The sequence below is a fragment of the Balaenoptera musculus genome, chromosome 6 (assembly GCF_009873245.2).
Source record: "Balaenoptera musculus isolate JJ_BM4_2016_0621 chromosome 6, mBalMus1.pri.v3, whole genome shotgun sequence".
NCBI lineage: Eukaryota > Metazoa > Chordata > Mammalia > Artiodactyla > Balaenopteridae > Balaenoptera > Balaenoptera musculus.
Window position 1 is genome coordinate 61801199 of NC_045790.1, and position 27365 is coordinate 61828563.

Genomic DNA, 27365 nt, shown 5'->3' on the forward strand with positions numbered 1-27365 from the left:
ATTAATATTTCTGGGGAAGAAACTAATGAGGCATGAGCAGGAGCATCAGGTATTTCCAGCTTCCCTTTAGTATTTACCCAAGTTACCATTGTATCTAATCTATAGTGCAGCCAAGAAAATACAGTAGCAGCCAGTTGTTCTAAACTCAGTTATATTTAGGGTAGAATCTCTCTAGACGAAAAGAACCAAAGTTCTTTGATAATGCTATTTTCATATTACACATTTATATCAAGGTACATTGAGATCATAATTTATTGGAGAGGGTTACGTTAGTCCATGTATTAAATGGTACCCTTGAGCCTGAAAGTGTTAATGCAACTTTTCATGCTGCCTGCTTTGCAGTCACTACAGATCCCCTCATTCTTTTAAAATTAATAGACTTGTTCTTACCTTTGTCTGATTGTGCAGAGATTTGCATGTAGACCTGCTAAACTTGCCAACTGTAGCAAATGGTTAGTAACTATTCTCAATATGGGTGAGCACACAAGGTACTCTTTCAGAACTGAATGCTATTTCCTCACAGCAAGTTTCCTTCTTCCTATTGAATGTTGGCAACCTTGATTTTGGAATATTTTTGCATTTACAATCAAGAAACTTTCAAAGAATGTTTTTCTGTCTTATTAGGAACCCATGATTTATGGCATGTTTAATTCCACCTGACTTCGATTGGGTGGTTGCATGGAGAGAACATGGAATGTGTTCAGATTTTGTCAAAGCCCAAGAATAGCATATTTTTGTCATATATCAGATTCAAGCCTGTATTCCAAGCATTTATATTCATTTTACTTGTGTGTGTGTGTGTGTATATATATGTGTGTGTGTGTATATATATATATATATATATATATATATATATATATATATATATATATATATTTATTTATATATATATATAAAAACACCAAAGCAATTAGTATGTGGGTTTTGAGACTTATGTCACTTATAGGATACTGTTTCCACATCTTCTGGGGTCAGAAGGCCAGTACGAACCATACAGCAAGAGCACAGTGGGTTCTGATGAACCATTTACTTTCTTGTAATGCAAGAGCCTATTTAGGGTGATCCTGTGCTGCTGTCAGAGCAATGAGGGTCAGCAGTTGTGGTGACAGATTAGTTTTGACAAGCTTAATGACCCCAAAGAAGAAAAGTCTGTGGCTCTGATAGCAACTGGGGAATAATTGGTGAGCTCAGCCAAATAGGGAATGTGTTAAAATTCCCCAATTCTCTATGGCAGGCCAATTACACCATTCAGCACAGGGGTGGAAGGTTGCCATCCACTTCTTTAGCCTTACAAAAGCATCAGCAGGCTATATTTCAATCAATTGAATTTGGTTTGGCAGGACATCAGGACACTGAAAGAAACAACTGGATCTTTCAAACTATGTTCATACAAAAAACTTGGGCAAAGAGCAAAACGAGAATTTTTGTAAGGCACCAGTGGATAATGCTAATCTCACTGTTGGCAGATTCTGCTGGTGCACTACAAGCTGTCTCTTATCTGCCCAGGGTGGGGAGGCCCTGGAAACATAGGTTCCTTAGAGTGCATGATAAGTAAATGATTGTCAATTATTAGTCCAGCCAAATGCAATCTTTTCATTAACCTATTCAACAAAAAATTTATTGTGAACCTACTATGTGTCAGGGCGCTTCTGGGGTCAGGGAATGAGATTTTGTTCATCTCATTCCAAGAAAAGACCCCTGCCTGCCTGGAGACTATATTCTAATGGATAGATACAGTTATAAACAAGTAAGAAATAAATCTGATGATTGCTACCATGGTGGCAAGTGCTATGGTGTATTAGTTCACTAGGGGCGTCCTAACAAGGTGCCACAAACTGTGTGGTTTAAATAACAGAAATTTGTCGTCTCACAGTTTTGAAGGCTGTAGGTCTGAAATTGAGGCACAGCAGGGTTGATTCGTTCTGAGAGCCATGAGGGAAAGATCTGTTCCAGGCCCTCACCTTGACTTGTAGATTGTTGTCTTCTCCCTCTATTTTTGTATCATCTTCCTCTGTGCAAGTCTCTTGTGTCCAAATTTCCCCTTTCTATAAGGACACCAGTCATATTGGATTAGGGCCACCCCCCCCATGACCTCATGTTAATTTCATTCCCTCTGTAAAGACCCTGTCTCTAGAAAAGACAGCCCTCAGAATGGGAGAAAATATTTGCAAATGAATCAATGGACAAAGGATTAATCTCCAAAATATATAAACAGCTCATGCAGCTCAATATTAAAAAAACAAACAACCCAATCAAAAAATGGGCAGAAGACCTAAATAGACATTTCTCTAAAGAAGACATACAGATGGCCAAGAAGCACATGAAAAGCTGCTCAACATCACTAATCATTAGAGAAATGCAAATCAAAACTACAATGAGGTATCACCTCACACCAGTTAGAATGGGCATCATCAGAAAATCTACAAACCACAAATGCTGGAGAGGGTGTGGAGAAAAGGGAACCCTCTTGCACTGTTGGTGGGCATGTAAATTGATACAGCCACTATGGAGAACAGTATGGAGGTTCCTTAAAAAACTAAAAATAGAACTACCATACGACCCAGCAGTCCCACTACTGGGCATGTACCCTGAGAAAACCATAATTTAAAAAGAGTCATGGACCACAATGTTCATTGCAGCACCATTTACAATAGCCAGGTCATGGAAGCAACCTAAATGCTCATAGACAGACAAATGGATAAAGAAGATGTGGTACGTATATACAATGGAATATTACTCAGCCATAAAAAGGAACGAAACTGGGTCATTTGTAGAGACGTGGATGGATCTAGAGACTGTCATAGAGAGTGAAGTAAGTCAGAAAGAGAAAAACAAATATCGTATATTAACGCATATATGTGGAACCTAGAAAAATGGTACAGATGAACTGGTTTGCAGGGCAGAAATAGAGACATAGATGTAGAGAACAAACGTATGGACATCAAGGGGGGAAAGTGGCGGTGGGGGGGTGATGGTGGGATGAATTGGGAGATTGGGATTGACATATATACACTAATATGTATAAAATGGATAACTAATAAGAACCTGCTATATAAAAATCTAAATAAAATTCAAAAATTCAAAAAAAAAAAAAAAAACCAGACCCTGTCTCCAAGTAAGGTCACATTTTGAGGTATTCGGGGTCAGGACTCCAACATACAAATTTTGAGGGGGACACGATTCAACCCATAACAGCAGTTAAGCCACCTACAAGAAGGTGATCACAGAGTACATCCTGGAGGGAGTGATAATGGAGTTGAGGCCTGAGAAGAAGAAACCAGTCTTTGGAACAGGTGGAGGCAGAGTGTTGGGGCAGAAGAAACTGCATATATAAACGACCCAGAGGTGGTATGTGTCTTAGGAAGAGTAGCTAGAGTGCTTGTAAAGATGAGGGAGGGCTTTGGGTCAGAGGTGTGGCAGGGACAAGATCACATGGGCCTTGTTGGCCAACTGCAAAGAAGAATTTGGATCTTACTGAGAGTATTGTGGGAAGCCAGTAGAGCATTTTAGTCAGAGGAGCTAGATGTTCTGCTTTTCATTTTAAAGCCTAGATTATAGAGTGCCTACTGAAAACAAAGCAATGCATCTAGTGCAGAGTGGGCTCAAGGCTTTTCTACAGCCTTTACCACAGCCTACCTTGCACTCTTACCCTGTATCTAATCACCAGGACTTCTTGCTGCTCTCTCTTGGCCTGCTCCTACATTATGTTGTCTGTTTTCCCACCTCTAGGCCTTTTTCAGTGATATTTCTTCTACCTGGATTTACCTAAGTGCTCAGTCTGCACATTGAACTCCTATTCCTACTTTGACACCCATCTCAAAAGTTACTTCCTGTATGGTATCAGCTCAGATTCACACAATCCATCTCTGTCTTTGCTCATGTCTTTTATTGTATCACATTGTATTGCATCTGTTTGTTTACATGCCCACTTAACCAATTACTGGGTGAGCTCTGTGAGGGCAAGGACCCCAACCCCATTCATCTTCATGTGCTGAGACGTGGGTGCTCAGCACCCAGCCCAGAGTCGGAGCCCAACACCCACTTATTAAATGAATGTCTAAATGACTTATAAGTCAGGGCTGTGTGCTTAAGAAGAGAAACCATTAAGAACTCTTGGACTAGTGGAGTAGAGTGGGGAGTATGAGGGGCTTTATAGGCACACCAGCATCAGTCTGAATTCAACCGCAACTTGGGTTACTTCTGGGCATTGGTTCTTAACTTCTTAGAGCCTCCATTCCCTTACTAGTAAAATGAGCCTAATGATTCATGACCTTTTTAAAATAAAATAGGGTTTAACTTAGGAAACTTTTGTGACTGCACCTGGTCCATGGCCTGGCACAAACTAGATGCTCAATAAAATGGTGCTTTCTTTCTCTTCGCCTCATCTTCAGAAAGCCTTATTGTTATTACACATGAGGAAAAGCACATAAAGATTCATTAAAACTATGAATTGGGCAATTGTTCACTTAACGGGCTTGGTAGTTATATATATGGCGGATATTTACCTCAAAAATATGTTTTTCAGCAAACTGAGAGAGTGGAAGGCAGTGTTGCAACACTCTGGTGGAAAATCGGGGATTTGGAAGGGTGGAGGAGTCACAGCTTTTCATTACCAATCAGCTTTTTATGAAGAACTTTAAGAGTGTAACATTTGCTACCACAGAATACCAGCACTGAAGGTCTGATTCATTAACCGTGATAATCCCTTTGTTTGGGGCTTTATTTCCTGTTCCCAAGAGGCTGCCTGATTTGCAACGCGGACATTTCAGGCAGAACATTTTGCACAGTCTTGCAACATCGATGGTGTGAGTCTTTGTGTGGACCTGAGCAGATGATGCAAATGCTTAATTTTTGAGACAAAAGGAAAAACATTAAGCAGCTCTTTCCTTTGTGCACCCGAGCCAGACTGGGAATGAGAATTCAAGAAACCTCACCATGAAGTCTGTTGGTGCTAAGATTTCTTTGTCTGTTTTCCAGAGTCATGGTATATGTATGTGCCTAATAGCAAGGTTTTAAATATGGCTTCTATTTAAAATCACTGTTCTCTTGTGCTGCCTCTGCGGTGAGGATCTCATTTTCCGTGTCAGTACTGACCTGGGGGTATAGCCTTAGGGCGGCTCGATAAGTCTCTTGGTTGACATGTCTGCAGTATGCAAATTCCATCTGGAGGTTCCTCTCGAACTCCCTGTAGTTTTGGTCTTTGTTCCTCGTGCACTCACAGCCTCAGTGCCTTCTCCTCACTGCCACCTCAATAGCAACTTTTACAGTCTTTTAAATGTGCTGATTGTAAAGGTGAAAGCAAAGACATTAACTGGCTAGGCAGCTACACTGGAGAAGTGTTATTCAATCCAAATATATTGATTACTGCATAAACAAGAACAGGTTTGATGTGTAGGCAGTGTAAAAGACTCTCAGGCAAGGACTCCAGACCCACTGCTTGATGATGATTTTATCCTGCTTTTCCATTTGGGACCCCTAGGCCACACCTTCAAAGAAAGAACAGATATGTAGATACGGAGCCACTTTGAGATTTTTCTTCCCATTCCACGGCACTGCGGGAGGCAGGTGGCTGGGAGGTCTGGTAAAGATTTTTCAGGTTTTAGCTCTAACTGCTTACACCGCCTCGCGAGTCCCCGGGCAAGTTCTCAAGGACGGAGTTCTCAGACGCAGTGCCAGGGAAGATACGGGGGCTTAATCAGTTTGTGACTACAGGTGTAGATTATTCTTCTCGTTTGATGTGCCTGTGTGTTGAGGCAGAAATCTCTCCTTTTGGGGGAGCTCTCATCGTTTCGGCGAAGCTGCAGAAGAAAAAGCCTGATAAAGGCTAAACATCCAAAGTTGTTAAAGCATGGTCAGCCCTCTCATGTATGAGGCTGTTTCTGTAATATAATTACTGTTTGGGGATATTCAAAGTTGGCTCAAGGAAGAAGCCACTTTGGTAATGAAAGGAGAAAAAAATTTAACTGGTCCATGGGATCAAAAGAAAAAAAACCTGCATGTAATGTCTTTTGGTGCACCCTAAAGCTAGAGGTGAGATCCAGTGTGTCGGGTTACTTAAGCATGGACTGAGAATCAGAATGATGTCTCCAAGCCCTTTGGCTTTCTGGGAAAGGTCTTTATTTGACTGGCCAGAAATATTCCGCTTGAGGATTGGGTCTCCACAGAATTAAACAAAGGACATCAAAGCCTGTTCCATGGTGATCTGAAGGCTTCTGTCAGGGATGTTTCTGTTGATTTGGATACCAACTGTAGTCTCAAACCCAGGGCACTTCGTTGTAACATTTTACTAGTCAGCCTGGATTTTTGGCAGGCTTTAGTTTATTTTTCTCTAAGCTTAAGACATAAGGAATTGAAATTTGAGAGCACTGCTGTGCCTTGGAACTTAAAATTTAAAAAGCTTTTGGAAGTGATTTTCTTTCTTTCAACTACTGCATTGAAGAATAGAATTTAACTTTTATAAATGACCATTGGGTAACGTAACCACAACGGTTTTTGTTTGTTTTCATGGACAGTGTAAGCAGGTGGTTTGACCAGAGTTGAAGGAGTCATTTCATTTTTCTTCTTTTTTTGCCAAATCCAGAAGATGTAGATTGTAGTAGGGAGTATTTATGGGGGGAACAGGCTATGGTATGGTTGTAGCCAATTGCTGGTGCATTTATATACTACCTCATTCAGGTTCCTCCTCTTTCCCATAGCTGCCATTAAAGGGAAAGCTCTCTTTACTGATTATATTGACACCTTTCTTTTCCTAGATTTTGCTTTTTATGCTCTATCTCTTAGGCAGCCAAACTCGATGTGGGGATTTTTTTAAGAACTCAGTATATTATTCAATCACCAGGTAAATAGTCTATCCTTAAATACAATTTATCAGTTATTTTTCCCTATGGCTTTTAAGTCCCTAAATGCTGGGAGAGAAAACCTGACATTTTGGTACTTTTTATGCTTAACTCTTTACAACTTTATTTGCTAATGATCTGTTCTGAGACCCTGGAAGCATCTTGTATTCTTTAATACAGTGCCAGCCATAACCACTGCTCATGACCCCTCTTTCATTTGTATGATGCATTTAAGTTTTCAAAATATTGTGTATATATTATCTCTTTGAGCTTCACAACAGCCTCTTGAAGCAGGCCATTCTCTGTGGCAGAAATTCCTTCTCGGGCACCATGATATCTCTGTCCTTATGTCTTCCATGGAATTCAAGTGCAGGGGGTTTTTGTTGAAAACCCTTGGTTGAACTGTCTTTCTTTCCTTCCCTCCCTCCCTCCCTCCCTCCCACACAAAATGACCGTCAACTTTTAATTTAACTCCTGAAAGAGACAGGCAGAACACCACATGTCTTCGTGGGTGTAGTGATTGGAGATGAAAGAGCTGACTTTCACGCACTATCTTCCCTCGCTGCTATTCTGAGAAGCCATGTTTTGGAGACATGTCTCCGATTTACAGCTCTGTTTCCTCGGTCATCTTCATTTGATACAACTGCTAGCTTCAGCCATTCGTGCTCTCTCTCTCCAGCCTGTCCCCTTGTCCCCTCCACGTCGTGAATTCTCTTGCTTTTGCAGAACTTCTGCTCACCAGGTGGGTCCTTTTGAGCTTTCACATCTCTCTTTTATTTATTTTTACCCACAGTCTTATTCCATGTACACCATTGTCTGAATTGTCATGAATTTTGGATTTAATTCCAGATAGTCAAAAGCATGTTTTCAGCTGAACAAACCAAACGAAGTAAAAAGCCTCGTTCTCCTTTTACTTTATTCTCATTACCCATCCCAGCGGGGAGGATGAGTAAAGAATGCATCCTCTAGATCCTGAAAGAATTTCTAATATTCATTCTTTCTCTATAAGATACAGAGCTTAATCCTTTCTTTAGACATTTTCTTTTTTTCTAAATAAACAGGGCCTAATTGGAAAAAGCTGAGAGAGTTAAGCAGAAAAGAATAGAAAACATTTACTGAGTTTGGAAGTGCATATTGAATACTGCAGGAAATTTGCATATGGATTACTTGGTGAAAAAATAGAAACATTCTCAGCCCATTAGTTACTGTGATGGACTCCCACTGACTAAAATCCAAGTACTTTTGCCTTGTTTTCTCCAACTGTTCTTTTCTGTAATCATTTCTCTTTAACCACAGGGCAGCTATTCTGTTACTGCACTTTGTACTAGGGAAAGGACAAAATAAGGAACATAGCTGTGCCTAGAAAATGAGCAGGCGATCTCTGATTTAATCCCCGAACTTTGTACCGTTATTTCTACGCTTTGGCGGGAGGGTTGCCTCTTTATCAGAGGGGGCTTCTAAGTCGTATTTTCATCTCTATAGTTGTAAGTGACTATCCTCGGTTCCAAACCTTAGGTTCCTCCTTGGTGCCTCAGTTTCTCCAAATGCAAAATGGTAGGTAATATTTAGCAGCACTAATGGAAACAGGAGGAAAAGAATCAATGAATATTTATAAAAGTAAATTGAGTCCCTGGGATATAAGATCCCACAGAAATTCAAAGCATAATTAAAGTAGGGAGAACAGATTAGTGTTAAATGTATGTGTGAAGCACATTTTACATTTCCTTCCAACAAAGAGTGAATTTAATTTACTCTAAGAGGAGAAAAAAAGGAAAAAAGTGGTATTGTGAATTAGGATTCTAAATTTGGTTTTTGATATGTTGATTGGTGTACTACAGACATAAAGCCACATGTTGACTTTTTCAGCAAATGCATGCTATGTGCGTGCGTGTGTGTGTGTGTGTGTGTGTGTGTGTGTGTGTCTTGGAGGTGGAGGAGGGATATACATAAGTAAATCTAATTACCATTGGCAGTACTCCTCTAGGAGAGCTGCATCGAGTACTAGCAAAAGAATTGTTATCAAAGAGGTATTTAAAACTCTTTTTACCTTTAATCCATAGAAAAATCATTAAACATAGATCAGCTCTTTGTATTGTGGTATGAGGCAAGACCATGTGAACAAAGAGATGTTCAGGTATTGCCTACAGAAAACATCTACATGATTGTGTCATTGTTTGAGGAAACAACCCAAACTCTGTCACTTTACAAAAGAATCATTGAAAATTAATAGATGTGGAAGTTGGTATAAAAGATCAAAATATCAATATCTGTCAGCCTGTTCCAGGCTTTCCACAATGGCTCGGAAACTGCTGGAAAAAAGTTTTATGCAACATTGATCACAGAAATGGAGAGAAATACTAGTAGATAAAGAGGACCCTCTGTGTTTTATAAACACTGAAGTGCTGCATATGCACTAATTTGTCAAAAGAACTAAAAAAGGACAAATATTCTCAAGAGAGTTTATCATAAAAGTATGTCCTATAGAAAATCCAAGTTCACTTTTTTTCCTGGCCAAATTCCCTTGACACAAGTAAACCTTTTGTTGGGATAATGAGGACATGGCTAAATTTTCTGGTGAGATAGAGTTCACCAGAGAATATGTGTAGTACAGACCCCAGGTCCCAGAGGAAATCAAGAAATGGTGATCCTTCATCTCCCAAGATGACATCTGTGAATACCTAAACCAGGAACCACCTAGGTAATAATCACAATGTGATTTTTTTAAATGCAAAATAAATAAGATTCATGTGGGGGAAAAGCTGTGTTTGAGTTGTCAATTTGACCCGTAGGAACTTACTACACAAAATGTGGCCTGAGGACCATCAACATCTCTTGGGAGTTTTTTTTAGAAATGTAGACTCTCAGATCCCATTCCAGACCTGCTGAATCAGAGTCAGCCTTATAATGAATTCTTCAGGAGATTTGTGAGCACATTAAAGTCTGAGAAGCACTGTCCTAGGATACCACTTGGTAGCTGATTGCTTCGGGTCTTATGCATTGTCTCCATACAATAATTAATAAACTGTTGGTAATTGATTTTTGGTCATTGAATAAATGACGATCGAGAGTAGCTTTGACATTTGGATGATCTGACCTAATATTACCCATCAATCCCAGATTTTTCCATTTCATTCAGTGAGCACCTGGCAAGTTCCAGGCCCTGTGCTAGGCTCTGTAAACAGGGGTATGGACAAGAAAGAGCTCAGGAGATAACCATTATGCAGACGATTACTGAAATTTTTATTTAATGGCAGATGAATAAAGAATGATGAAGGAGAAATACAGTGTGCAAAGAAAATACAAATTGGGTGAGCCTGGTTGCGTCCAGAAGATCAGAGAGTGCTATGGGATTCCGGAGTGGTGCTACCCTTTGGAGCCTTCGGGTTCAAGTGGGCCTCTAGTGGGTGGATCCCAGATAGGCAGAAGAGCAGCGAGGTAGATTACCATTCCCCAGCAGTAAGGTGGCTAAGAAAGTAGGAAGCTGTTGCCTTTGAGCTAACTTTTTTCCCCTTGAATAAACATTTTTATTGGCCATATGATTTTATTTTTTTGAGGTGCCGAAAGCTTACATGGTTTGCTCAAATTAGAAATATAATAAACACCACAAGTCCAGAGAGCATGCAAACAAGAGCTCTAAATAGGGCAGTAGTTCCAGCTCCGGCTTGTTGATTGTTCTCCAGATTCTCTTGGTCTGGTTAGACCTGTGGCTAGGCAGCTTCCTCCTTTGCCTCTCACCTTCACTGGGTTTGTCTTAAAGAGATCAGCAGTGTCCCCATCTATCTTTACTGTGGCTTCAGCTGACCTCTTATCCAGAAGGGCCAGTGTTGTTTTTGTCGTGCTTCTCTCTCCTCTCTTTCCTCCTTTTTTTCTTGTTGAGGTTGCTTTTCCATCTCAGTCATTTCAAGTTTGAATTTGATTTGCATATCTAAACTGCTAATTGTACCAATTACTTGCAGTGCTTCTGAATTCCAAAAAAGAAGTCTGAAACTGACCACTTTCATTAAAGTCAGTGTCAGTTTGCCCTGAAATTTGGAGCTATGGAGACAAGTCCTTTTTTTTTCCTTAAAAATATATTTTTAAAAGGCCAGCTGCCAACGACTGTATTTTTCAGGTCCCAATCGCTCATGTTTCTGGTGGTGTTTTTCTGTAGTCCAGCATACATTCTTTAACTAAATACTACTCTTGAAAGATCAAAAGGAGTACTCCCTGCTTTCATTTTGTTCTTGGCTGTAGCTCATAGATGTCTATTTTTTTTTTCTTAATTTACAAAAAGCTTTCTTTCAGAAGAAAAAGAAGTGGCTCTGTGGATCATAAAGCAATCATTAGCATTTACTAATACAGTCTGTTCTTAAATTGCTTTCCACCACATCTTTTCAGTATTATTTACTGAGCAGCTGAAATAATTGGGCTTTGAATTTTTAGATTACTATAAAGCAAGACCTATTGTCACTTATTGCTGGGTATAATTGCACCATATATATTTAGTGAAGCTATTTATTCATCTCCCTGGTGGATAACTTTGTCAAAATGAGTTGAGATATTTCTGTGTGTGCAGTTGGAATCTAGAAAACATTTGCATTTCATGTAGCACTTAGAAATTATAGAGAGTTTCACAAATATTTTTTTTTCTCCAGACATGAGGGTCTGTTCTTAAGTTCTACTCATCTTTTATTATTCCCCCTTGTTTGTTAGAAGAAGCACTGTTCCTATGAGTATATAGTTATTCTGAGTGGATTTTAAGCCCTAACAACATAGTTTTAAAAAGAGAAAGGAAGGAAGGGAGGGAGAAAGAGAAAGCATTTTAATATAAATAGCTTGTATTTTAATATATAATAATGCATTTGTCCATTATTCAACAAATCTATGTTAGGAGCTTTCTGTGCACACTAGTGCATCATGAAAAGGACCATCCCAGTCCCCGTCCTAAAGGAGCTCATGGTCCGTGAGGATGTTATAAGGGCATATACGTGGGAGACTAAGCCTAAGCTTGGGGACAGAGACTGCTTTCCTGGAAAAGGTATATTTAAGCTAAGCTCGAAAAGATGAGTAATATTTAACCAGGGAAATAGGAGGAAAACATTTTTCCAGGCCAAGGAAATAGCATGTGCAAATGCCTTGAAGTAAGAAAGGGCATGACGGCTCAAGGAACTGAAAGACCAATGTGGCTGAAGCCGAAGGAGCGAAGGGGAGGAGGGTGAGGTGAGGATGAGGCTGGAGAGTAGGCAGGAGGCAGATCAAGCAAGTCCTTGGAGGCCATGGTTAGGCTTTGGTCTTTATCCAAAAACCAATGAGAAACCTTTAAAGAGTTTGACACGGGAGTGACATGATCAGATTTGTAGTTTTCAACCGATTACTCTGGCAGCAGCGTGGAGACTACATGGTAGATGAGGGCACGAGTGGGAGCGTGAGACCCATTAGGAGATTACTGAGGTAGACCACGTGGGAGAAGTTGGTGGCTTAGTCTAGGGGAGGTCAAATGTTGATGGAGAGAAGTAGACATGTTTGAGAGATACTTCTGAGGACCTAGATATTAGAGATGGGTGTGTAAGAGAGGGTTGTCAAGGGTTACTTCCACGTGCTGGGCTGTACTGTTGGGTAAATAGAGAGCAGGGAGTGAAGCTGTGTTTTGGGGGAAAGGTCATTGTTAAATGTTGGAATATTTACTTTGAGGTACCTTGGACCATCAGTGTACAGAGATATTGAATAGGCAGTGGGACCTGGAGCTCAGAGGAGAGGTCTAGGCCAAGTTTAACAGTTGATAACCCTGTGATTTCTGATGTGATACAGTTAGGATACATATATCCAACAAAGCAAAGTGAACTGTTTTTCTCTTTCTGGAGGAATTTTGCTTCAAATTAAAAGTGCTACAACAAATATTTAGGCAAATATTCAATCATTAACCATTTTTCAAAAAAAAACATTTATTGAGCACCTAATGCATATTAGGCACCTATTAGATTATGGGAACTGCTAAAACATCTTTGTTTTCTCCATAATTAAAGTTACTTTGAAGAAAGGCTTAGCCACATAGGCATCTAAGAAGGACCAAGTTTTGTCACCACTGGTAAATTGGTAGTAAATTCAGGAGCCCCTTCATTTGATGAAATGAGTTAAGGGTTCATGCTGTATTTTACTGTTCAGCTGAGTATGCAGCCTTGAAGTTCTTTCAAAATGCTCAGGTTGACTATTTCACATTAGGTCTGATGTTGTATTTGTTTCCAGCAGCATAAGCATCTGAGTGATTTACAGATGCATACCACTTTTTTTTTTGATTTGAGAATTACAGTTATTAAAACAAAAGATTATCCCAAGAACATAAGGCTCACAATACTTTTTAGTCATTATCAATGACTTCCCTTTATGCTCAGACTTTGGTGAGAATGATTGGTATAATTTAGGATAGTTGATGGTATTTGCTATAGTGAATTTAAACTACTAATATTTTTCACTTCGTAAAGGAACAAAAGAAAAAGCGTGTTTGGATTCCTTCCAAAGCATATTTTTTCCTTTATCTCTTTAACCTCTTGAGAAATAACATTACCTTGGCGTTGTATAGAGGAAATGGTTAAATATTGAGCCAGAAGGCCATGATTCTGGTTATCCACCTGACACTTACTAGCTCTATGTCTGTGGCAAATCACCTGACTTCTCTAGGCCTCGATTTTCTTCACTTGTAAAATGGGGATAATAATACTAGATAATTTGAATACATGAAAGATGATGGTAATAATGGTTAACTTTTATTGGGAATTTACTCTGTGCTAAGTATTTTCACGTCAGGATTGTTGGCTCTGTAAGATGGCTAAGGACATAAAGCAAGAAACATATCTTAGAAACAATACCTTTTACTCATTTTTTTATTTCTTTGGAGAATAAGAAACAATTGTAATTTAAATTCATCAAACTAAAACATCTGAGATGATCCACATACACCACAAACTTGACAATTTTAGGTAAAATTTTATGTAGACCTATTATTCTTGTGATAAATAGAGTCATGTTCAGGGCCAGGGAGGGGAGGGGTGAAGTTGCATTAAGTAGGATAGTCAAGGGGATTGAGATTACAATTCTTAGCCAAGGTATTTGCTTAAGAATTATAGGGATCAGACTCAGTGCATGCATACAGTGATTGAATACCCTGTGGGTCTCAATACCTAAGAGGTCATACTTGGAAGGGGTTAATGAATTTGATGATAGTTTCTTGCCCATGAGTGAACCATGGGCATATATATAGGAAGGTGATTCCCTCAACAAAACAAAAAGGAGAAGGGCTCAGAGATGGGATAGGTAGTTTAAAATCAGAACCAGGAAGGAGAAGAGCAAGTAGAAGGATTGGGAGATTTTCTGAGCACCTGCTACTTGCCAGTCAGGCATGTGATGGGAAAGCCATGCAGAAAAGCTCAGCTGTGAAAGAAAGAATATTGGAGGTGATGCATTTTGGAAGCAAGTGAATGAGTGGCCTTGACAAATCTTGTGGGTTGTCACAAAGGACTGTCAGTTCTCGGACTGTGAAGCTGCCCCAAAGCATCACTCTGAGCTCACACCTTTGTGATGGCTGCCAGGGCTAATGCAAGGTTTTAGTTCCATTATTTTCATATCTGCTTCTTTTTTAAGCATCCAGACACAGATGACTTTTAGCAAGTACAGAATTTATATTTAAGCAATGCGTAATGAAAATCGACGGCTTTTTGTTGAGAAAAGCATGGTGTCAGGAAAATATCCCTGCCACACTCTTTCCTCCTGTCACAGTGGTGGAAATTTTACATTTGAAAGTGAAAAGGCTTAAGATATAATTTTTTAATCCCATCTTTCCTGCCCACTTGCATCTCTTCCAAAGCTTGTCAGGGCCAGATCTGGAAAAGTAAGAGCCATTAAAAATTTGGCATCTTGCACTCTGTTTTTTGGAGTAAATTCAGTGTGGGCCAATTTATGGTAAATTATTCTCTTCGTGTGTGAATTTCCTTTTCTCTCTTGGCAAATTCATGCTTGCCTCTATACCCCTGAACACAGATCTTAAATATACACATTTATTACAGACTCTGTGGGGGATATGTGTGCAAGTGTTAGTGTGTGCCCATGGCTGTACCCCCAAGTACATATGCACATATTTGCACCTGTGTGCCTATATGATAGCAAATTGACTTAAACAGTTTGTCTTGGAAGTTTGTGTTGCTGTATGTATGTTAGCATACATTCTGTTGCAACCCACAAACAGTTTCTCAGTCAAGAGATGACAGAATTCAGCAATCATTTTGGGAAACACCATAGTAAATAAATATATTGCTTAGCTCTGTTAAACCAAGCATGCCAATTCTTAATAAAACTGAAGGCAAGCAGTGGCATTTCTCCTCTTTGCAGTCAAAGACAATTACAGGGGAGCCAGTCCACTGCCAGCAGGAAAGGCAGAGCCAAGGCCTTGCTACAGCCCCTTGTACTCTGAATACAGAAAGCTCTGGATTTAGGCAGGGTTATAGCCTGGGATTGTATGGGGTTGTAATGGCTGCCTGCCATTCAGAGAGGTTGGCTATAGGATGGTGAGCAGAGGCATGGCATGGGAAATTGACTGACCTGCTCTCTGGAGATATTTGACTCAGGCAATTTAGGGCACGGTCCCAAAGATCTTTTTTCTTTGCATGAGAGGCTCTTCCCCGGCATATTTGAGAGCATATTAGCTCAGCTTAGGGCAATTTACAACAGTTTCTTTTCCTTTATGTATGAAGAAGGCACACATTTATGTGCCTTGAATTACTGCTAATAACATGTTCCCAATGGGTCTGTGTATGTTTAGCTCAAGTTGGTGTGGTAGGAAGACCACTCACTCCCTTCATCAGTATTGCTACAGATTTCTCAGAACATCAGTAAAGAAGTTAATGCATTGCATCTACAAAAAAATACAACCATATGTTGTTATTAGTATTGTTTCCCCATGTGATTAGATATTAAAATAATTATGTGTTTTACAGTAATTCTATAGAACATTAAAATACAGCAAAACCCATAAAGCATTTTATAGCTTTTGCGATGTTGACCATTTGATGTCATCAAGAATGGTGGTGACTGGCCCTACCTAATTAAAAGGCCTTAATGAGCTTACTACACAAGGAAGTCTAGGAAATCAATATGCTTTTTATACAAAGAGTTCATTCTCTCCATTTCATTTAGCATTTATTTAGCAAATAATCTGTGGTCACTTTGAGTATATGCCAAGCACTGTAGCCAGTGCTGGCAATAAAAAGATTAATAAGACTCAGTCCCTTATCCTCATAAAGCTCACAGCCTAGTGGGGGAGACAAACAATCCAATTAGTGTATCTCCAGGCATTACCAAGGCAGTGGTCAGGGCTTGGTGTGTGTGTGTGGGGAGTGATCCATTGTGCCTTGGTGAAAGCATAAAGGAAGGCATCACAGAGGTGGTGACACCAAGCTAAAGGTTCAGTAGGATGTCACCAGGCACAGGGAGTAGCACAAGCAGAGGCAGAGGCAAAGCAGAGCATGCTGCTTAATTAGGGAACCGCAGCTGGACTGGCCTGGAGTCCAGTGGGAAGGGTGGGAGGAGAGAGGGGAGGGGACAGACCTGACCACGTACATGCCAAGACCTTCTTTGACCCGTAGCCTCTCTCTCTCCTTCTCTGTTTCTGTTTTTCTACTTCTCCTTTGCTTTTGCTTACTTAGTTCTCTTTTACTTCATCTATCCCTATCTGTCTTCTGAAATTTGAGAGACCTTTAAGAGAAACTAGAGTTTTAGAGAATGTTTCTGCCATTTTTTTAAAATGCACAAAATAATGCCTAAAATCCAAAAGATGATTGCTCCAGTGTCTCTGTTTTCCTCACCGTTAGTATATAGAAAATAATTTGAGGGTGTTAGAGCAGGCTGGGTCAGATTCAAAATTTGTTCTGAGTATATGTCTATCTCCTGGAATGTACTGTGAATGCAGAAAATGTAGGATGGAGCCTGGTGGTTCTTTTGTATCATCCACACAGCCTATAAAGTGCTGAATGTACAAGAAACTCAGTATTCCCTGGTCCATTGGTATATAGACTGATACTTAAAAAATTGGAAAAATTGTTTTCTTTAATATAGAGTAGCAAAATACATGAAAGTTGCTTTTATATGTAGACTTTATATATACTTCATAGAAGTACTGTGCTTTGGTAGATCCATGTATATGGAATTGTATATGACTATGTGGTGGTCAGAAACACAGATACACAGAAAATTAAATAGTTTGATTTCTTTTAGGTATATTTATTCAGGGCCAATGATATAGCCTTAAATATATCTGCTTTACTGGCATGTAATCAAAGTGCATTTATTGAGGTCTGACTGTGAACCTCTGAAGGATACATGCTCTAGTGGATATGTATTTTCAGACTGCATGAAATCAATGCTAACAAACAACAACAACAACAAAATTCAGGCAACTTACTGTTATGTTTAAACAACCCCCAAAGAACCAGTTTTCCATTATTTACCCACTCACGGAATAATTATTTGCTTGAAATTGTAGTTTTCTGGCATTGTATTGACACAACATGAATAATATATGATACTTTATATTTGTTGACTAACCGGAGACAGCCATATGATATGTTTTAAATATCAGTGTTGCACTGTGGAGTATTCTTTTTCCAGTTGTGAATATAATGCCCATGATGAGGTTCCATCTATCCCCAGCTCCTTTCAATTTTTATAAACCAGACACTTGATAATTTCCATAAAAATTTAATATGGTTCAAATGTTGGCACAAAAATAACATATTTCTCTCTACATTGTCATGTGGCTTCTCCAAAACATTTTTTCCATTTTCAATTTTTATGTTACACTCTTATTTATTTTGCCACCTCATTTAGAGTGTCCTTTGAAAGATCAGCTGCTGCCCATGACCCAAAATGTTAAAAAACAACAAATTGCCTTAAACCAATAAGAAACACATACATACTGCCCATTTAGGTAACCTTTGTTTTATACAGATTTCTTAATCAAAAACAAGAAGCACAACAAGCCAGGAAGTTGCATTTATGAGCTAGTTAACAGATTCATTTTGTACACTAGAATAAGAAGGAGAAACATAGTAACTGGGATCTCTTTATTACAGTTTAGGAAGACATTACAGAAAGGGTTTTATATTAATTCTACAAAATTTTAATAGTTCCAGAAAATCTGGATAAATGAGTACAGTAGGCCACTTCAGAATGCCAGATGAGTGGCATGCACTGAAGTGGTTGACTCATTGAGGCCAAAGTGTCAGAGTCTCTTCCCCACTCTGGCTACCCCAGCCAAGCCAAGGGACTGGGAAACTTTGAAGGCTGTCCTAGGAAATGCAAGTGCAAATCTATTTAGATATTTGGAATCTTCGGAAAATCACTTTAGAGTGCACTGATTTCCTTGAAGTAAAGAGAAATATCAAATTAACCAGGGTTACCCTACCACAATTTTAAATAATTTTCCAGTGAGGCCACTGCTTCTCTTGGTAGAACTTTGAAATATTTTAAAATCAGATATTACCTTTAACAACCAAAAGGAAACATAGAAACTCGTTTTCTGTGGGTACCTTCTTCCGTTATGGATGAGAAGGTGATGAAAACATGAGTAAAATCACAAAGTGAGAACCTGCAGAGACATCTTCTCCATCCTCATTACAGAATTAATAGTCTGAATGAAGCATGGAGAGGAAGGAACTCCATATTATGCAGTGTAATAAATTCATGAACTAGATAACTTTTTAAAAGCCTCAAAACATTTGAATTATTTTCTTTTTCTCCCTTTATGTAACACTTTATACAAACTGATGTGGTAAACATTAAGATTTGCTGGAGCATCCAGTCCTAATAAGAATGCACTGGGACCAGAAACCACAGGGTGGCACGAGGCAAGCCGTATGTCCAAATGCGAAGGAGACTGAAGGAGAAACAAGATCAGATTGTCCCAATGTGCTTCTGCAGTCTTTCTGTTTTGATTTCTTGTCCTTTTTTTTTCCTGACTTTTCTTCTGCTTTTCTTCCCCCAGACAACACTTTCTATTCTCTTCCCAACCTAAGTTTAACAATTAGACTTTACTCTTCTGTACTTTTAAGGACAAAGCGGCAATAGTTTGGTTCATCAAAAGTAAGCCCTTTACTTTTTTATTCTTGCTCTAGTTCTTTTTTAATTTTATCTCTTTTTTTTTCCTTTAAATCCCATCAAACTGTACATGTTCAACCTGAGGGTGGTTTCATGATCCCTAGAACCTTACTTTCTCAAAATGGAATCTTTGAACATTCAACATTTAGAAGTATGACCTAGGAGATGGTTAGAAATGCAGAATCTCAGGCCCTACTCCACACCTACTGAATCAAAATCTGTATTTTAATAAGATGCCCAAGTGACTTATGAGCACATAAAGATGAAGCACTGTCCTGGAAGGAAACTTATAAATCTCAGCTGAACACATGAGTCAGATTTCTCACCTCTTCTCAGATGCGTGAGGTGGCTCTGGGCCTTCAGCCGTGCCTTTGGCCCCCTCTTTCTGCGTCACAGAAGAAGCCATCTTTCATTTATACCTTTTGCAGGTATGTCCATGATTCAAGGGACTTGAACTCTTGGGCTTACTGTGGAAGTCATCTTGACTATATCCACAGTGTTATAAATATTTGCTGACCTTTCCACCAATGCCTTTCATCTCTGTTGTCTTTGGGCTGTACCTGGAAGATGTAAACTAGCATATAATTCATCAGTCAGTCCCCAGCGCTGCACAGCATGACACAGTATCAGCTGTCACTAATGGGATTAATTGGTCTTGACTGATGAAATTGTAAAAGCTTATTCTTCCAAGGGTCGTAAACACTGAGCCTTAATTGAAATCAAATGTATATTTTTAAAAAGCATGTCCAGCATCATAGACTCCTTTCTGTTTTGGTTTTGTTGACACTAGTGATGGTATAGAAACCTGATCAGGAAAGGTTTGCTGTTATTACTGCTTTGAATACGAACTTGTGCTTCTCAACACTCTAAATTGCTGATTAGGGGAGGGAGTAATATTCTACTTGATTACTGGTTACACATATGGAATAAATCCTATTTTAATGGTGTCTAATGAGTCTTTCATTTTCAAAACCTTACATAAAAGCCTCTAATAGAAAGGGAAAGTAATATTTCAAAGGTCATCTTAATGCCACTTAATGTCAACAATCTGTAATCAAGCCTATATATAGAGAGAGAGAGAGAGAGATGGTGATTACAGACCAGTTGTGATCCTTTAAATATGAAATAATCTCCTAAATTAACAAAGTGGTGCAAGCTAAGGGTCTCTGGATTTGAGGTAACTTATACTTTTTAATTAAGGTTTGTTACTTGAAAACAGCCTCAGAGTTAAAGAGATTTTTCTCAGAGTGAGGCTTCATACAATGCAGTATTTTCAAAACCGCATGAGATTTAAAATTCTGTTGCTTACAGTTTCATGCATTGTTCTTACACGTGTCTGTAAAGCCACTGAAATGTGCGATTGGAAAATGATGACTCCCCTTCAGTGCTTTTTCTCAAGGGTGAAATGTAGTAGGCGCTAGAAACATGGGATGTTTTGTTGGTCAGGAGGCCACTGAGGGAACTGTTAGGCATACCTGTTTCAGAACTAGACATCTGCTTGGCAACAGATTAAATAATCAGGAGTTTAAAGAATCTCTAGTATGACATTGGCGTTCTGGAATTTTGTCTCATTTGCAGTGCAAATGGAGATAACCCTGCTTTATCCTGGGATGGAGATGTTTCTTTTCAGTCCAGGGCTGCTGCAAGCCCATATGACCCTTGTCCCAATTAGAAATGAGTGAATTCTGCAAGACACTTTACTTCTGTTAGGAGATTTTCTTAAGAACATCAACAGTGATTACAATATGAATGGCATTCCAGACTCACACTGTAGCATCCAAATCTCCTGGAGGGCCCCTTAACACTCAGATGTCTGGGCCCGCACCCCCAGGTTTCTGTTCTGTAAGTCTGGGGTTGGGCCAGAGAATTTGTGTTTCTGACAAGTTCCCAAGGGTATGCCGATGCTGCTGGTCCACACACCGTGTCTCTGAGAGTCACTGCTCAAGGTTCACCAGTGTGTGACCTGTCCAGCCATATGCACTGATCTTGCTTCCATCTTCCCATGAGTAAAATTTGAGGTCATCTTGTTCCTCTCATTGCTTAACACGTAGTGCCATGCTCATAGGGCTTACTCAGTATTGGTCAGGGGGAAAAAAAGAATGCTATTTAGATAAAGTTACTAATGTGTACCAGACCCATTTCCCACCACCACTCCCTCCCGTATTACCATTCTGCATTTGTCTCTCTTTTTGTTCCACTTTTCCTCCTTCTGCTACCCCCTTGGATTCTGAGAGTCTGTTTATTTGTTGTTTTTCTCTCATCTTCCTGTATATGGCTTGTGTTTGAACCATGGGCAACTTCAGGCCTGATGACCCAGCTGTGTGTCACTGGGCCTTAAGTACCTGGCTCTACAGGCAGTCAAGGAAGGGGATGACCAGGGACTGATATTGGTCAATTTTTGTGTAGAGGTTGGTTCGTGGCAATGACACAAGCAGTCAGGTGACAATTTGGACCTTAGATCTCAGGATAGACTTTGCACTTCAGGAATCTTGATGGGAAAGTATGTGGTCAAATTCAAGGAAACTCTCCTTCTATGGTTCCGGCTTACCTTTATGTTTAGATGTTCCTTTACAAGGTGAGACTCATTAAAGATTTTGAAAACACGAAAAAATATAAGTAGAAAACAAAGCATCCATTTACTCAAACACCCAAAACATCCAGTTTAGCTGTATTTTGTAACACTCTTGTGTAGTTCTACCTAAATGTTAGTTTATTTTTAATGCATTGGCATTTAATTGAACTTATAAATCTTGGGGTAAAATTGCCTGAGGGAGAGGAAATTCTTGTGTTGAATTACAGGTTTATTCCCATAATGAATGATAATGATTCATTATGAAATCATTTGCTTTCAAGTTTCATCCAGACACCTTTAGAGAAATGAACAGCACCTAATTTCACTTCTTGCAGAATTGTTAGTGTGGCACGTTCAATCAGGTGTGATTCTCTGCATACTCCTGTGATGGGTTGGGTGTTAGGCACACCCCCATGAAGCCATTTGTCAGTTCTTCGGTGCTGGATTTTATTGGTTTGGCGTTCATGGTTTCTTCCCAGTGAATTTCTTCAATAAGAGTGAGTGGGTGATGCTTATTATGAGCCCCTGAATACATGGGGTTGCCTTGTTCTTGGCTTTATTCATATGACTCAGTGTGGTCAAATCCCTTCACTCTTACTCTTTCCTCCTGAAAATTGTATAATGCTAGTACAAGTACTACAAATACTTTTGTCTTCTGGCCTTTCTTGTTACAGAGGAAACATCTGAGATCAGTTGGATTTTCATGATTTTACTGATAATCTTTTTGTTGTCATTTTCAGTCTGGGTGCTCATATTTTCCTCCATCTTTGCTATTTTTAAAAAATGGTCAGGATGTTCTGAGCTATAGTCTACTTTTCACTGATTTGCTTGGAATGCAGCAAGCTCTTTGGTCTTTGATCATTACTTCTGTTAACAATAATACTAGCAATTAGTTGAGTTTAACTGGACATTTACATGGACATTTAACTGGAGAGACCTTAGAAATGCTAATCTACATTCAGTTTACATCTGATGAAGTGGGCAGTTGGAATTAGTTCTAGGACATGTTTGGGATCCCTTCTAATCACTCTGTGGTAGATCCAGGGGTCTTATCTGTCTGGTGCTCACAGAAACCTCATTAATCTATTCTAAAGTGGTTCTCCACTCCCATGTTGGTGCTGAGACAATGCAGCCTTCTCTCTGACCAAGAGCTAGGGTGACTATAGAAGGGAGTGGGTGTTGGGGCCTACTCAGGTCTGGGTATGCATCCCTGGAGCTGGCCCCAGAATGGTGCCCACCCTACAAAACAGCCTTGCTAGGAACTAGGCTACAGGCTTGATGTGTCCAAAACCACAGCTCATTTTAGACTTAAGTGTGGTCTACCAGGTGATTCTAAGACAAATAAACTGAGCTCCAGAAGTTTGCACTGAGTTATCATTCAGAGTGAACCTTAAAAACAGAGGTTTGGTTGGCAGAGGCCTCTTAGCCATGAATTGGGGGTTATCTTTGAGCCCCTTTATTCTCACATTTGAGACCCACTTGAAAACCTGCAGAAATAAACCACTTAATTCCCCTCTCCCTCTAGCGATATAACATTATATGCCTTTCACTCTTCGTCAGCAATCATCTTCTGTTCGGGCTAAATTTATTTTTATGTGAAATAGAAATCAGGAAAACACCAAAATTATTTTAAGCAAAATATCAAAATTGAAATAAACCAACATATGTCTGTGAAACATGTATAACTCTCAATCAAAAATAAGTGCAACTTTCATAAATATCTTAAAATACTCCAGCATGCAAAATCTGGACAACTTAAATAGATGGAGTTGTGACATGTTTGATTATTCTTCCTCCTTAGTTCATCCTTTACTTAAAGGTGAAAATTCAAATAACCAAAACCTGGCCAACTCTGGGTCATCCCTTCATGGACAATGTACTCATCTGTTGTAATAAGTAAGAGAACCAAGGAATTTTATAGCATTTCTTGTAGTAAGCTTAAGTTATACCTGCTAATTTTTAATAAAAACCATCTTCCATTTACCCTTCTTTACTTCTGTTCTCCCCACCAGCCCCACATTCCTCTCTAAGGAGTGAGGTTTCTTAATTGCAATAAACATATTATGTTTTGTTCTGATAGTTTTGGGGTGTTTTTTTTTGGCCACGCCCCGCGGCATGTGGGATCTCGGTTCCCCAACCAGGGATCAAACCCGCACCCGCTGCATTGGAAGCGCAGAGGCTTAACCACTGGACCACCAGGGAAGTCCTTGATAGTTTTTTAAAATTTACTTATTTATTTATTTATTTTTGGCTGTGTTGGGTCTTTGTTTCTGTGCGAGGGCTTTCTCTAGTTGTGGCAAGCGGGGGCCACTCTTCATCGCGGTGCGCGGGCCTCTCACTATCGCGGCCTCTCTTGTTGGGGAGCACAGGCTCCAGACGCGCAGGCTCAGTAGTTGTGGCTCATGGGCCTAGTTGCTCCGCGGCATGTGGGATCTTCCCAGACCAGGGCTCGAACCCGTGTCCCCTGCACTGGCAGGCAGATTCTCAACCACTGCGCCACAAGGGAAACCCCCTGATAGTATTTTAATTGCAGTTTTCCTTGCATTGGGAACTCTAATGGCATTAAAATTGTCAAAAGGACATAATATTCTGGGGCTTAGCATCAAAGAGAGAGTTAAAGGATAAATGCCCATCTCACATTTATGCTTCATGTATAGACTTTCTCTAACACATTTTCTATTAGATTGTCACTTCAAGGATTGAAATCACTTTGACCCTCTAATAGTAGCTGATATTTTGCCCACAGAAGACAGTAAGTAAATATTACCATCAATAAATATTATTGACAAACCAATGAAGCATTTCTTGAGATCTTCAACTTTTTATTTTCAGCTCTTCTCTTTAAGAACCAGGTAACAAAATTTCCTAAAAAAATAGAAATAAAACTATAACTTTATTTGGAATATGATTTAGCACTAAATGAATTGTCTTCCAGTTCCTTTTTAAAAGCAGGTTAAAAACTTTATCTCATTAGGCTTGGCATCACCCTATATATTAACAAGGTCACTCTTGGGAGTTGAAAACCACTTAAGATAGAGTTAAGAAAGTTTATGATCTTAATGATTCAGCAGACACATGTCCTTTTCATCTCTCACTCTTGGATATTCTATTTACTTTTTTTTCTCATACATCACTCTTTTTTTGTTAGTTTATTAGTTGTAAAAAGTTTCTTCCTTCCTGATTCTTTCAATTTAGACCAATTTGGAAATGGAAAAGTGTGTTAATTTTTTAACGAACCTTTAAGGCACGCATCACTGTATTTTTATTAACTGAGCCAGATGGCTCACAGCAAATTTTCTCTGACATAAGTAATCACAGAAATCAGTTTGGGACCCAAATCTGGTATGGAAAGTGGCATGTATATTCAGTGGAAAAATGCAGTTCACATAAACATACGGATCTTTTTAGAAGTAATATTGTTACTGTTTGTATTTCATTTTATTTTTTTGTTTTAGGCTAAGTACAAACTAAGGACATTTATTTTTCCTGTCCCCCAACCCCAAACATTCAAGGGCCTTCTCAACAACCAAAAATTGTTTTCTTTTTTGCAGTTTGAAGGTTGCAAGAAGGCCTTCTCAAGGCTCGAAAATCTCAAGATTCATTTGCGGAGCCACACAGGCGAGAAGCCGTATTTGTGCCAGCATCCGGGCTGTCAGAAGGCGTTCAGTAACTCCAGTGACCGCGCCAAGCACCAGAGGACACATCTGGACACTGTAAGAACGGCAGGAGCTTTCCAGCTTCCAGCCCCAAGCCCCGGTGTGCGGAAGTGCCCGTTTGACAGTGGGACGGTGAAGGTGTTTGCTTTATGACCTGCAGGTTATAGGGAGAGTGCCAAGGGCAGCAGTGAAACCTGGTAAAGAGCCAGAAGGGGCCCTGTTTGGTTCTTTCTTTTCCATTTTTCTGTAGTCACAAGTTATCCTAAATATTACAGCTGCCTGGGACAAAGGGGGTTCCTTGGTTACCTCTGTATACAAAGCAAAGGCACTTTAGGGGCTGTCGTATAGTAGATTTTAGTACAGAGAATGACTCCTAGAGATTGGACATTGAAGTAAGTGTTCAAATATCAAGACATACTAAGATAGATAAGATACGCTATTGTTAGAAATAAGAAGCACTTTTTTTCTTACCCTGGTTCTTTTCTTCTTGACATAAGAACTTTGAGACTGGCATGATTTTTGAAAGTGAATCTAGCCTTTTGCTTTAGAAACCACCTGGTATTTTCACCTTTAAGTGATGTAAAAAGAATCTGCAAATCTTTCCCAAGGGTTCAGTTTCATCACGCTTCCTATGTGTTAACAGCCACATATTCATTGACATAAACCTTAACTCTCTTAGTGCTGAAACATTCTGTTCATTTGCTAATGCCCTTTCCTTGACTCTGTCTTTTATTTTCTAAATTATGTTGATCGTCTTCCTTTGCATTTCTCAGGTTTTGATGCCATTTTCTTTACATGAGGCCAGGTAGATAATATGTAATTTTAGTTCACTTAACAAAGCCATCAGGATAAATGTATTATACACATCACAGATCTCTTATCCCACGTTCTTGCAAGTAATGTATTCATGACAGTACTTTTTCAGTGTTAACATTTCTGATGTCTATTATTAAACTACACCAGAATTTGAATTTTTAAAAGATACTGTTATTTCTACACACCTTCTCATACATATTTAAGATTCTTCTGATGTTATAGCTGACATATTTATTAAATTTTATATTAGTCTCTATTAGTCACATTGATAGAAGTCATTTTAGCTATATGTCACATAACCTTTCTAAACAGAATTACCTCCTGATATATATATAAATGTGATGGTTTGCCTAGTAAATATCTGAAATATAATTAGAGTAATATGGGTGTAAGATGGACCCTTTCTGCTATAGCTGAATTGAATTCAGTGATTTTAGGACCAAAAGAATGGAATATTAAATGAATAAATTTGGTGAATAGCAGTATTTTTTAAACGTAGAAGTAGGAAAAAAAAGAATGAATTATGTTAAAATGCCCTATTTTGTATGTCTAAAATGGTCTTGGTAGAATCTAATAAATTTTCCAATTTGTCATTAAACTTTATCATGGAAGAATGAACATTCATGAGACAAGATTGTCTTGAGAAATTGCTTCTTCTCTAGCTAGTTATCTATAGTTTGAAAGAACTATTGTAAGGCTAAGCGTTATGGTTCTACAATACCCTTCTTTGCTTGGAGCTAATTTTAGCTAATCAAACTAAGAGCATTTTCTAAAATCATTTTGAATTAAAAAATATATATCCCTTTTAAAAACTTTTGAGGAAAGCTACCTAAGATAATAATTTCATGATTAAGTTCAATGCAGTAGCTTTTAAAACTTAGCTGTTTTTATTTTTTAAAATTATTTCTCTATTAAATATTTTAAAACCATCATTTTTCCTTTGAAGTCCAAACTACCTTCTGTTTAAATTTTTATTGCATTTAACAAATTGGTAAGTTCTTCTAAAATCTTTTACAATTTTAAGAAATTAAACATTTATTTAAAGAAGGAAACTGTAGTTGCTTGTAGAATTTATTATTTAAATTTAGGTTCCCATTCCCTTTCATTAAGTACCCTTATGCTAATGCCGTCAGAATTTTGGATAAAGTATTTCTTCAATTAAATGGATTCTTTACTTATAGGAAAATGATTTCCCCATAAAAATTACTCAGTTCATAATTCTAACCCTGAAAAGTGTTATTAATTCATTTCTCTGTTAGCATCTTAGTATCTCAACAGGGGAAATAGTTTTACAGTACAAATGGAAAATAATGAAGAATATAGTTTGATGAAGTGTAACATGCCATTTAAAGCTCAGGTAATCTG

The 27365-nt window shown here is 38.8% G+C and overlaps 1 protein-coding gene across 2 annotated transcripts in view; it reads left to right on the forward strand.

Moving 5' to 3' along the window:
• Positions 1 to 27365, forward strand: part of GLIS3 (GLIS family zinc finger 3) — a 506199-nt gene that overhangs the window by 372214 nt on the left and 106620 nt on the right. For both annotated transcript variants that reach the window (XM_036856374.1, XM_036856376.1), the window contains one exon: positions 25080 to 25241. In XM_036856374.1, the coding sequence (XP_036712269.1) occupies positions 25080 to 25241 (162 nt within the window). The remainder of the gene's footprint in view (positions 1 to 25079; positions 25242 to 27365) is intronic.